General features: G+C 33.7%; 1 protein-coding gene across 1 annotated transcript; it reads left to right on the top strand.

Moving 5' to 3' along the window:
- Window positions 1-966: 966 nt before the first annotated feature.
- Window positions 967-13,760, top strand: LOC135696334 (glycerol-3-phosphate acyltransferase 3). Its single transcript, XM_065215706.2, has 15 exons — window positions 967-1,686; window positions 2,557-2,608; window positions 3,798-3,931; window positions 5,311-5,353; window positions 5,802-5,856; window positions 6,593-6,658; window positions 7,383-7,457; window positions 8,115-8,204; window positions 8,721-8,814; window positions 9,264-9,379; window positions 10,177-10,232; window positions 10,667-10,752; window positions 11,243-11,371; window positions 11,932-12,011; window positions 12,659-13,760. The coding sequence occupies exons 1-15, from the start codon at window positions 1,519-1,521 to the stop codon at window positions 12,744-12,746; spliced, it is 1,332 nt and encodes a 443-aa protein (XP_065071778.2). The 5' UTR covers window positions 967-1,518; the 3' UTR covers window positions 12,747-13,760.
- Window positions 13,761-13,980: the final 220 nt, after the last annotated feature.

The raw sequence follows: 13,980 nt of genomic DNA, 5'->3' as shown, positions 1-13,980 counted from the left end.
TCATATCCAATATTCTGTCTATGAGTTTTTAAAAGTTTTTTAGATAAAAAGGTGATGTGGTTATCAAACTGTTGATTTTATCCCCCACAAGACAAACAAACAGATACAAGAGTGGGGGATAAAGGAAAGACCCAATGCTCGAGATATGTTGTTAGGCTTAAAAACCTATTCTCTTGGCCAGTTCCTTGACAGAGACTCCCAAGGATTTTCTTCTTCTATCACCATGATTTGATTTCATGGAAAATTCTTTGCGTTTTAAGACTAGTCTTTAAGATATTTTTTTAATGCTTGTGGATTCAGTCCCTATTAAGTCTCCAGTACTCCTGGCCAGAGTTTATTTTAAGGAATTTTTATCACTGCACATATTCAAAATTTTTGAAAATTTGGGAGTCACCTTTAGAAAATTTTCATGACCACACCCATCAAACTAACTGGATTATGAAGAAACTTGAAAAGTTCTAGATTCTGAAAAATTTTCAAAGAGATTTAATAGATCACTGCTACTGTTATGTATTCGTTTATAATATTGTAATGCTCTTTCATTGGGTTTATCCGTCTACTGGCAGTTGCTTCAATTTTGCTGTTTCGATGCCAAATCTCTTTATTGCAGTTTTATCACTGCACAAAATTTGAGTTTAACACTGCAAAATAACGATTTATCACTGCACAAATTGGTTATCACTGAACGTTAAAATAAACCCTGCTCCAGGTTATCATACGCAATTGATGGAAATGTTAGTTGGAGATTCCAGAGATATGTTTTTTGTTTTATACATGACCTGCCAAAAAAACTGTTAAGAACACTGTGACATGAATCATTATCAAAGCCACAAATCTCTAATAATCGTGAATGGATAAATCCTTTATGTATCTTTAAGGCCAAATCTTTTGCTTATGTATTCAAAATTACACAATCAAATTTTATTCTGCAGTTAAATGTAGATAGTTTCATGTTGTGATTGTTTTAACTTACATCCTTTTGATTTTTGAACAAACTAAGAACATGCCTAAGTCTTTAAGAAATGTTGTGTATATGAAGATTACACAGATTTCCCATTTCCCGTAATCGGCTCCCAAAGACAATCCTTTCTTTAATATCTGTAAGTCAACTTTTTTCTTTTGTTACTTTTTCATCGGTTATGACTGCAGAGTCCAAAAGGGCAAGGTATTATAAATGGATGCGCTAGATTATGCGTGAAAGGGACTGAACGATTACTGAATGGGATATTACGAAGTGTTTCTTGACCGAAAATGAGAAGCAAAGATTTTGTTATTTGGACTGGATTTTCGAAAAAGAAAGTATACAGGAACATGGGACGTTTTTATGGGTCCATATGGGTCCATACATCGAAGTTCACACGTGAATGGACGAAGGACAGTATCGTGGTGCCAGTCAACATGAACCGCAGCATGACGCAGGAGTGCGGGATACCGCAGGATAACTTTGGAGCCAAAGATCATGAAGTACCTGAGTACCTGGTCCGCATCTTGTCAATGACTGTACCTAGTGACTGAAAAATGTCGGGTACAGAAATAGATTGGGCACTTGTGTCCTTAAAGATTAGTATATTATATTTTCTAGCATATTTTGCATTTATTACAATATTTATAATCGCTCCAGCAACACTCAACGTTTCTATGAGGCTGCGGGAACGGTACATTGCATGGCTACTAAAGGTTTTCGATGTGAGTATTGCATCATCTTCGCAGACAAATTTCTGTAGTATTGCGATTAATTCATGCTGATGAGTTACGTTTAAGTATATTATTTCTGAAAAGCAGATTTTTGGTGAAGTTTGGAAAAAATCAAATGACCCTTTATGTGAATTTTACCCTTTTGAATCTCACTCAGTCAATATTAATTGTTTTTTACACAATACAATGGTTTGGAAAATTCGTCCTTTTGGAACAACAATTGATTCATGACAGCCAGCTGTGACATTAGAAGTTCAAATCAAGAGATAAGGCCACCTAATCAGACCTTATCACAGTGTTAAGAAATTGCTGATTGATTCCAATGCCAACTTCCAAAAAAACGTACGAACAATATGGAGCAGAAAATGGCTTCATTTTGACATTTAGATGAATGGCTTATAAGCCCCCTAGCTATGTGCCCCGTTGCCAAAATATTGAAGATATTTTGAGGGACATTTTGAGGGAAAATCAGCTGGGAGAACCTTTGAAACGACACTCAAGGTTATTATATATCTATTCATAGTAAAAATATTGAATATCTGACGGTAAGGTGAGAAAAAAGCACTTAGCTTGACTGCTCTATGGAGGAAATTTTTCTCCTAAGCTTCTTCTTTATAAAATTACATTGATAATCTTGTAAATTGTAATTAAGCTTGGAGTCTCACCAGTTAAATTATATGCTGAATTTTCTAAATGTAGCAAGTAGAATTATGCAAAATTAAATCTTCTTTTTGGCCAAAGGCTTATAAATGCCATAAGCTTTCTGAGTTTCCATCAGACATGGTGTAATTTCAAGTCAAGTATCATAAACATTATTTTTTGGTATCAGTAACAAGCTATAATTTTGTTTTGATATTGCAGTTTGGAAGAAAGAAAATACAAGCAAATCAGACAGAACAAGAAGCAGACAGAGGTAAGTGTAAACTAAAATTTTGAATATTATAACTGAGGTGTACTACTGCACTTTATTCTTAGCAAAAAGAATTAAAACATACACTCCCCTCACAAAAGTATTGCACCACCTTGTTCAAAACGGCAGCACTTTTTGTCAATATTTTTACAATACAAAACATTTGAATGCATGAATTGGGTGAAATAGGCATATCTTATAGCAAATTTCGGCAGGAAAAGTTTGCAAATTTTACTGACGCCATATAATACCTAGTTAGAAATGTAAATTTTACGCAAAAACATTATTGTTTGAAAAAGTGTAGACCACGCCGAAGGGAGAAAATTTGTCAAATGAGATGCGAGTACCTACAAAAATTTTACAGGGAAGTGGTCTTTAGTTTTCGAAAAATTGTTGACCATGTTAGATGCAGCAACACAACAGCTTCAATAAATCAAAAAAGGTTTCTCAAGAGTGCTTCAGTAGTAATAAACCGAGAAGTCGGTTAATAAAAAAAATTGACACATACACTCCCCTCACAAAAGCATCCAGACAGTTTGATGACCAATCACCCTTTCAGACAAAAAAAACAGTTCAGGTTGGTGATAACAATATTTTTTTTGTTATATTTTTTTGTTAAAACAGGAAACCTTTGCTACAAACCTTAAGCAAATCAAGCATTGTCAAATAAGAAAAAGAAGAGCAAGGTCAAGTGACTTGGACTCAGTTCAAATGGGCCAATAAAACATTTTAATGTTTTACAAACACCTTTATGAAACATAAATACTTTCAAAAAAGAGAAATGCAATGTCTTTAGTCTCAGTTAGGAAAAATACTTGCATGAAGATGCTTTGCATAACATTTTGTAACATTCTAGCAGATTGATAGGCTGCATCATGCTATTGTTAGTATTGCAATGTGGGAAATCAACAAATGGTGGGGAGAAATAAAGCACAGGTGGATTGTGTTCTTCTCAACAGATCATTCTATGATTTTGTTACCATAGTGTCGGCCAAGCTTTTTGAAAATTTGTAATAATTTGTAATAATGTTTTCAAAAAGAATCAATAACTATAGTTTCTTATGAATGATTATTTATATTTTAAAGATGCCCATATTTAAGGTTATGACTTAAGATTCTTTTCTAGATTTACGCTGGATTTAATATCTTTAATGATATTGTGTCTCAAATACCAAATTTTGCTTTCTTTAAGGTTTAATTGATAGAAGTCAAGATGAAGGAGACAGAGGACCAAAATCTCCTTTGCCATTTGACAAGTCATTTGAAGAGGTGCAAAAAAAATTTGACCTGTCTGATTCATGTGACTTTGTGCGATGTGGAATGGAAGTAAGCACTTCGTATTTGATTAGTATTTTCTTTTATCAGATGAAAACATTTCATTGAACAAAGGTGGCCTTTCATGTTTTTCCATCTTTTTCATAGATTATTTTGCTTTATTGCTTAAATGTTTTTAAGGTACTGCAAAGTAGTTACTGCTGTAAACCAACTTTGGCCATCACAGTTTACACACTTTCTTGTGCAGAGAGGCTACTGAATTTCAAGCTCATTTCTTTGAACACAAAAGTCAATTTGAGATAAACTTTTCTTATTTGATTTCATTAGAATCCTAATTAAATCTAATTTTTTCATTATTGTTCTAATGTTATTTAAAACATTGTCTTTTAGATTGAAATATTTTTATCTTGGTCTTTCAAATGTATAAGCAGTAACAAATGATAACAATACTTTAAGTACCAAAAAGTTCAGTGCCAAAATTTCAGTGGATTAATTTTCAGTGGAAAAAATCATCTTTTTGAAATATTGGTATAAATTTTGGTGAAAACTTTAAAATTTACGGTGGAAAGAAAATATTTTGGTGAGTTGGTGAGTAAATAAAAAAACTTTCTGCAAGTTATTTCTATCTTCAACATAGAATTATCTGGAACACAATTATTAAAGTGAAAAAAATTGAATATTTTGATGCCAGCCCAATAAATGAAACTAAAGTGTCGGCAAGAATGTCACAAACTCTTATTTAGAGAATACTTGTTTTATTTAATTTTCTAACCCATGGAGAAAAATTAATTAAAAGCTTTCACAGTTTGCCAATCGCAACAAGGGAATTAGAAATTCTAATTGATTGTTAATAAATTGAGGCATCCAAATTGGAAGCAAATGGCTTTGAAAAAAGCAAACATTTAGTAAACTAAAGCTTTTCGTCTGACACTCTTCAGAGTTTAAAACGTCAGAACATAGATCGAAAACTCTATGCTAAGAAATATATTCTAAGAAATATAAGAAATATATATATATTCTAGAAATAAATTGGAAGCACTGGAATGTTAGAAAAAAATAATTAAGAGAAATTACGAAGAGCCAATAGAAGCATCAGTTCAATCCAAAGAGAACTCAAATTTTCTGAATGTAGAGAGCGAACGAGAGGAAAGTGACAATAAGCTGGATATCTTATTTGTTGATGACAGAAGCTGAAACTTGATTTGTCCTGGATGAACAGTAATACTAAAACATTATCAAACAAAAATTGTTTTTGTTATTTTGAAAGTCCATCAATGGAAAACAAGATTTTTCTAGCATTTGAAAAATTTAGTAAGAAAAATTTTGGTTTCAAAAAAATTTGATGGGGTTAATTTTAGATTGCGCTGCTTCACTGAAAATAAATCCCACCTAAAGTTTTGGTACTTAATGTAGTTTATTTTTGTTAACAGGTAATAATGGAAGATGAAGTCACTAAAAGATTTGATTCTGAAGGTAAGTTTTTCAAATTAATTGGTGAAGTTACAATGCTGATATGGAAGCAATAGAGGAGATTGAGATGTAAATATGAAAGGAGTTAAAACATACAACAGATATACAGGTACATTTTCAAGTATCAATTACACTCAGTTACACCATGCTCATTAACACTTTAAAGAGGGTTGCACTTTTTAAAGAGAATTAGAAACAAGTTGCCACAACTGCAAATGTGTATACTCAATCTGATTTGAGCAATCAGAGAATTCTAAATTGAATAAAAATTCAGACAGGACGTCCCAGTTCTTGATTCTTTGAGAAGAAAGTTATATGAAGTGTTTCAATAACATTCATGAGCATTTGGTAGGAATATCTTGCAATGTGATTCTTATTTTGATTGATTTTCTACACATATACCAGTCCCATTCCTTTCATAGATAATTTTCATTACTTTAATTTTTGGCAGAATTACAGTCATGGAATTTGATGACAAGAACCAACTTGAATTACCATTTTATAAGGTAAATGTTAAATGTGCCATCATATTTTTTCTCACTAAGAACTTGGCAATTAAAAATTTTTTTAGAGTCAGAAGGCTTGCACCAGTTTAAGCCCTAAGGAATTTGAAAAAATCTTTCTTTATACCCTTTTCCGCAGGGACAATTGTTTATTCCTATGTCAATTTATATTTGATTGTTTTTTAATTTTGAGGCTTATGTTGGTCCACTGGAACTAATCCTATCTAGATTACAGTTGAAATCTTTAATGAGAAAAAGTCAATCCCAACATTTGATTTTGCTCTAAAAGGTTATCTTGGATCTGATCATTGTAGCAATTGATTTTGAACTCACCAAAAATCACCCCTTTTTGTTTCAAAATTTTCTCGAACCAGACTCAAAGTAACCATAGTGCTAGACATCTTGAGAGGTCATCTTCACACTCTTATGAATGACACTCAATTTTCAATTTAGGTAGTTTTTATTTCTTGCTAAAATCATCTTTCAGTTTCTAGCCAGTGAAGAATTTTCAATTGACTTATAATCAGTAGATTTTTGTGCAAATTTTTGCAGTGATTACATCTTTTCTCTGAAAAATTTTGATTTCTTTATTTCCTTTTTATGGGGGGAGGGGGTTAATTGCATCTCAAGCTTAGTCAGCAATGGTTTGCCAACATAGCCTGCTTGGTTATGTTTATGTTGCTTGTCTGATATTTGAATCACGTGAAATTAATCATTTTATTTGCTGTTCTTTTTACAGCTGGCGTTTGACTGTTGTCTGGGTGATTGGCTTTTTTGTTCGCTACTTCATACTTCTTCCAACAAGGTATGGGTAGAACTTTATTAGATCACTTTCATGAAAGATTCTAACAAATCATTCTTTTTTCAAGATATTATGAAATAAAAACACAAACAATGCGCTGTTATAATCTTTTTACACATAGCAGGATTATAATTTGTCCGAATGAAAAAGGCTAGATAGGTTGTTCACTTGCTTCACCAAATTTTATGATGAAAGAAATGATAAACAGGAAGTAAAAACAACACAAAACAATACACTGAAAAGACAACAGTAACATTATAATCAGTGGCGGACACTTGGGGGGGGCGAGGGGGGGGCGACCGCCCCCCCCAATACTTTAGAGAACAATGGTCTTTTGTTCTAAAACAATGGGTAATGTGACGTCATCTTATTAAAACAATAGGCTTGCCCCCCCAATATTTTACCAAGTGTCCGCCACTGATTATAATGCTAAAAGGGAATGTCAGAATGAAAGTATCAAAATAAATTATTTTATGATTTTTCACTGTGCGCAGGGCCTTATCAAGGTTAATTTATCAGACTTACCATTTATATAAACAATCACCATATAAACAAGCTAATTTGTTGTTACTTTTGTTTTGCTGATTGCAAAATTAAGAGATGCAGTGTTTACTTGAGTGATGTGCTTAATTGCAATATTTCAGCAGTTAAAACATTTATTGGTCACCTTTCTGTCATTTTTATTCTCTATTTCCGCTACCTACCGAATTGTGATTTATTTTCCAAGGTTGACACTCCTTATTGTTGGTATCAGCACCCTGGCATCTTCTTTGTTCATTGTAAATATTTTACCTCAAGGAAGGTAAGCCCAAAGCCCATGTGCCTACGGAAATCTTTATAAGGTCTTTTTGACTTAGTCTACTTTAATTTAAAGTATGAAATCTATATATTTGAAGGGAAGCAACTTTTGATATGTCAACATTGTTGCATTTTAAGAATGTAATCTTACCAAATACCCTCCTGGAGGCTTTCAATACATTCACTCGTTAGTAGTATTTTAAAACAGCACAATTCATGTCTGCAGCTTAAATGAATACACCAGCAATGACAAGTTAAAAAATTGTTACATTCATGTTATTTGTATATTTGACTGAAATTGCTGTTTGCATTCTTTCAAGCTGACAATTACCATTAATAAAATATTCTGTACATATTTCGTTTCTAACATCACATAACATTAATGATAATTCTTGACAGTTATTTATCAATGACCAACTTGTTTAACCGTTTGTCTTTAAATTAGTTATTATTTCAAAATATAGTTAAGTGATACTCATCCTGTGTAGCTTAACATATTAGCTAAAGCGGAAGTTATTCAAGAATATCTCAGACCATGGCAGTATTATTGATTGATAATGACCAGTCACAACATGCAGCTTTCCAGTGTTTAGTAGAATACCACTTTAAACAATTTTATGATTTTAAAGTATCTATGTAATATTTACTTTTGTGTTCTTAGGTTTCGCGAATATTTCTGTGAACAGATGACCATGGTGTCCTTTCGAATAATGTCTCGTGGTTTAGCAGCTCTTGTTCGTTTCCACAACCAGTATGTTTTCATGCCAAGTATTATTTTGCGTTATAAACGTGCCAGTTTTAGCTGGCTGTGTAGAAACTTTCCAACCTAATGGAAACAAAAGCATTCAATAACTTTTACACTGCACAATCAATTTTCATACGTAACCCTAAAGAAGAACAGAACGGCTGATTATATAAATCTAGGTGGCGTTTCGGAACCTTCAGAATTTTATGCTTGTTAAACTTGGCTGCAAAACTGGAGATTAAGGTTGGGAATTAAACAACATAGAGGTCAGATTTGAATGATAACACAGTTAATACAGACATGAATGACACCATAAGTAGCCAAGTGGTCCTTAAATCATATTCTCTTACTTTATGCATTTCAGTGAATACTAATATATCCAAGCCTGCTGTATTTAATTTTGTGACGCCATAGCTTTTCTTGAAATAAATGACGTCATGTACAGTCTTTCATTCTGTCTGCAGCTCTTATAAATATAAATAAATTAACTTTGATAATGAAGCAAATTTAATTGCATTTTAGAGAAAACAAAGCCAAAGGTGGTGGCATTTGTGTAGCGAATCACACGTCTCCAATCGATGCTATTTTGTTGACATGTGATAACTGCTACGCATTGGTAAGTAGCTTTATAAGCATTTCATGCATAAAGTTTGTCTGTAGGTAACTAAAATCATAACAAACATGTATAATCCGAAAAAACGATAATTGGCCTATGGTTGATAATATTCTTTTAATATATGGCGAAGATCTTTTCGAATCTTTCAAGCTTGACTATATTGTTCGCATTATTTGTAAACATGTCAATCTTAAGCGTTCTTGTTGCTAATCACTTGTGATTGGCATTTCCTTTGCGAAATTTGTCACTCAGATCTTCCAGTCAATTTCTCGCGATATTTTTCAGTCCGCCTTCTTTTTCATAGGAAAGATATACAGGAACAAAGCAATACGACGACGAGAATCCAATGTCACGAAATAAAATTCTCAAAATAAATTAAATTTAAAGAATATACTGAGAATATAAGAATAACGAAGAATATTCTTTTTCATACCTTCTTCCTATTTTAGATCGGGCAAATGCAAGGTGGCCTAATGGGTTTCATTCAGAAAATTCTTCTGAAAGCACAGCATCATATTTTCTTTGAAAGGAGTGAAATCAAAGATAGACATTTAGTTGTACAAAGGTGAGCTTTTTGCACCATTTTAAAGATATTATCACAGGACCTCGTATGAAAGATTGACAGTTGTATTTGAATTGAATGCTTTTAGGTCTATATTTCTGCCTTAAAGATCTTTCAAACTAAGCCTGTTTCAGCTTCTTTTATGCAGTCAGACCCTATCACAGATTATTGACCCAATCACAAAAGTGTAAAGCATATATTAGAATCCCTCGTTGATCCAGGGCGAATCAACCAACTGATTCATGGTAGCCGCTATTAGCAATCTTTTTGTGGTACAGAATTTAAAAATGGTTTTGAAAAACAATAATTTTAGAACATACCTAAGCTTTTCGTCAGACACTCTTCAGAGTATAGAACATGGGAACATAGATGTCTATGTCATCATATCTATGTTCTGACGTTTTATACTCTGAAGAGTGTCAGACGAAAAGCTTAAAGACTCACTGCTAACAATGGGCCTTTGCGAGCGTGGCGACGGTCCAAACAATGGCAGTAATTGATTTTAGACAGTCTAAAAATGCATTATGGGATGCTTACGTAGCGCAATAGGTCATGTTTGCTTATGTTTGCTTTTGTCATAACCGCTTTTCTTGAATGAAAAGCATTTGAAAGAATAATTTTAAATGCACCTGCACCTGCTATTTTCACAAACGATAGCACGAGTCAACTATAACTATAATAGTATGAACATTATGAGATTTTAGGCTGAATCGCCTTTTTCTTGGCACATACCTGGGACAAGCAGGTTAGACTGACATGAAGTTAGAAACACAAGTTCCTCTAACGTTTTCGTTTTTTAGGATGAAGGAACACGTGGAAGATGCCAGTAAAAAGCCAATATTGATATTCCCGGAAGGTATAGTCAAATTCAGTTTAGAGGCTTTTTATAGCCAGATTTTCTCTCGACTTTATCATATCCAACATATGACACGATACTTAAACTCCATAGAGTCCTTAATTGTGATGTCATACAAAGTTCATTTAAAGATTCCGAAGTAAAGTTCATCATAGTATAATACATTAAAGTGATTTTGTACATTTCATCTGAGGTATTTCATGATGCTCTTTCAGGTTATATGATTCAAATTGTAAAATTTCATGACATCATCCCTTACAGGGGCGCAATGGCTAGGGATGAAGGAGCCTAAAGCCCCCCAACTCTCACTGGGCCTCTCATGGAACTCTAATAGCAGTTAAATTGTGGTTGTTTTTCAACTCTTCTATTTTCATGGTTGTGCACTGAACAATTTGCTGGGCGGTTTAATCTGAACAATTTGTATTTTCATATAGGAACATGTATTAATAACACCTCGGTGATGATGTTTAAAAAAGGAAGTTTTGAAGTTGGCGGAGTCATATATCCAGTGGCGATCAAGGTAGGATGATAGAATGACTAACCTTAGTCAGTTTAAACAGCAATAATATAAGTGAAGTAACTTTGCATAGATGACATTAACTAGTTCCGTTGAATCTTTGAAGATTCAGGACCAGGCCACATACCCATACCGTAAATCCTTTGAATAGATCAGTTTTTTCCTTCCAAAAGCTTTTGTATACTACTAGAATAAGTTTTTCCTTTTGTCCTATTGCATTTCACTCTCCCCCTACGAACAATTTTTCAAATGTGATGTTAAAGGTAGTTGTGGTTAAAATGGATTTATTTCAGATAGGTATCGCTTCGTTGTAGTAAGCAATATAATTGCAAGAAATTTCTTTCTCGTCTTCCATTTTAAAGACTGTTTTGAATATTTCTATAACATCTTATCAAATTCGACCCTGTGTTAACAGCTTTTCAGTCCCATTTGTACGCGATTACCCAAACTGTAGTCACACTTTTATTTTATCTCCCACATTTGTTTCCTTTAGTATGATCCCATCTTCGGAAACGCATTTTGGAATTCCATGCAAGAGCCTATGGCGCAATACATTTTCAATATGATAACAAGTTGGGCAATCGTCTGCGATGTTTGGTATCTTCCTCCGATGCAGATACAGGTAATTATGCTCATGCTTCTTTTAAGGGTGTAATTTGTAAAGGAAAGGTGCCTGGTTAATACTTTGAAAAGAGCGTTTTCGAGATTTCCTGTAGGGAAAAGAAAAGCCGTACCTTGAAGAAAACTCTAACAACTTGAATGAAATGAGCTGCTCGAAAATATGATCTGAATGGTATAAAGCACTTTTTCCGAAATAATCTCTAAGATATTTACATAGGCTCCGAAGCAAGCTTGAAAGTGGAAGGGGGGGGGGGGGGGTGACAAGTGCAAATTAATGACGCCAAATTTTTTGCCAAAAAAACACTTTATCTTGCTAAATGGCGTGGGGGCATGGCCCCAGTCCATGTTTCATTGCGTGAAAACCAGCTTGATAAATAGGAAATTGTTCATTATGTATGCATCATTCTTGTAGTTCTTTCGACTCTGTTCTGGGGCATTATTCTCAATAAAATCAAAAAAGGTTTACCATGGTCATTCACTTCCGATCAGTCCATGAAGTATGTAGTCATGGTTGATTCGACTCATCTACATTCTGTCTTTTAACATGCACTCTGTTTCTAGGAGGGTGAAAATTCGATTCAGTTTGCAAACAGAGTTAAAAAGCTAATTGCAAGACAGGGTGGATTGGTGGATCTGGTCTGGTAAGTAATGATCCCTTTATTAAAGCTAACAATTCATGCAGGAACCATGATTTCTTTTGCTATGTTATTACATCACTTTTTTATTCAAAAGAATCAAGGCATATAGGAAAGTCACCAGGTACTTTTTGTATTGTTCCTTTCGTGACAATCCACGTTAATGTCCGAAGGGTGATGTAAAATTGACGAAGAGAGCATGTTGTTATTAAATGCTATTACATCGTTTGCAACGTGTAAATGGCATAAATGAATATATAAGGGTATCAAACCTGCCTTTTTTTATAACCTTTACTCGTAAAAGCACCCTTTGTTAAAATGGAGGAAACATGCTATCTTTGTAGCTTTTTCCTGAAGGTGTGTTCTTCATTCCCAGTGAAGCACGAGTTTCCTAGCCCTCCATTATTTGGTGCCTGTGTTTGTAAAGATGAGGTTATAAGGAAAATCTATTAAAGAAAACGTTAAAAGGAAGGGTTTCAATTTTGACCAAACGCTTTAGAGAATACTCTAGACTATTATGTTTTAATGTTGTAAGAGCCAAGATGAAAAGCTTCCTTGAGCTGCAGAAATCATTTGATAATTTGCAATTTATCATACTGTGATTTTTTCAAGCTCAAACATTTTTGTACGATAAATAATTTTTTTTATTTTAGGGACGGACAATTGAAGCGGTCTAATCCACCACCATCATTTAAAGCAAAGAAACAAGAAGATTATGCCAGTAAGCTAAAATTTTCCTAAATGGATTCTTTTAAGACCGCAATATGGGAGGCTACAAAAAAAGTGATAAAAATATTTAACAGGGCTTTATGTGTCTATTATCTCTTGGACATATAAGCCTTTGTGGGGAAGCTTCGATTAGAATTTGCCAATTGATGTTATCATATCTTCTCAAAACGGCGTACAGGTCGTTAATGGTGAGGCAGTGAGGTTTTGGGACTCCAAGCTTCATCTAGAATTAAGAGTGCTCTTATTGTTACTTCTTTGCAAAATTAATTGTAGATTGAAAACTTTTTGGATCAGATGTAATGTATTAATCCTTTTACAATTGTATTTTGATACTTTTCCAAGTCTTCCTGGTAATCATATTTATCTGCTATTTGATATTATTTGCGGTTGCTGGAAGACGGTATTAGATCATATCCTGAAATCCTCCCCCTTTCCCTCGATGAACCCCCAACCTTGACAAGACCCCATCCTAAAATGCATATTTTTACAGTTCATGATTTTAGCCCACAATGGAAAATAGAAACTTCACCGAAAACTCGAAAGGTCAACCAAAATAAGCTTTTCACTATGTTTTTCTTGTCTAGGTTGATTTGCAAAAGCTTTTGAATTAAGCTATTTGAATGGCGAGTTTCAGATAAATTTCACTAGCCAACTGCACTCTCGTGTAAGATCCATCCAAAATTTCCATAATTAATAAGCCCCTGGCTGCCAATCCGAGATTAAAGTGTTATCGCTTCACAGAATTTATTGATGTATTAAAAAATTGGGTATGTCAGTAAGTGACTGGGGTATTTTTGCAAATTCTCGCAGGAGATACTTCGCTTTTATAGTTAATTATGCAGCAAAATTATTTCAAACGTATTTGTGATAAAGATACATCTTTAAAAGCCACCACTCGTTGATACCTCTTTAGCAAAGGCATAAATCCATCCGAAGGCCTTTTTTTATTTAGTTATACCAGATTAGCAAGTATAAAAGATTCTAACCTCAAGTACGTAGTTATAAAGAAATGTCTATGGTAACCCATGTCGCCTCATTTTTTCATCAAGTGTTTCTCTGAGCTTCTATTAGAAAATTTTGTACCAAATAAGTCTTTGATTTAAATGCAACTACTGGAACAAGCAAGATGGCGACGCAACATCAATACATCAAGAGCAAAAATTCAAGTATAGAATATATAGACGATTGCCTTACGCGGTTGTCCACTATACTATCGCCTTTCAATTCATTTACATTTCAGCTTATG

Source organism: Rhopilema esculentum, chromosome 14 (assembly GCF_057945365.1).
Source record: "Rhopilema esculentum isolate cy_ngs chromosome 14, ASM5794536v1, whole genome shotgun sequence".
NCBI classification, from domain to species: Eukaryota; Metazoa; Cnidaria; class Scyphozoa; order Rhizostomeae; family Rhizostomatidae; genus Rhopilema; species Rhopilema esculentum.
Note: the sequence above shows the minus strand (reverse complement) of the source record. Positions and strands in the feature narration are given on the sequence as shown.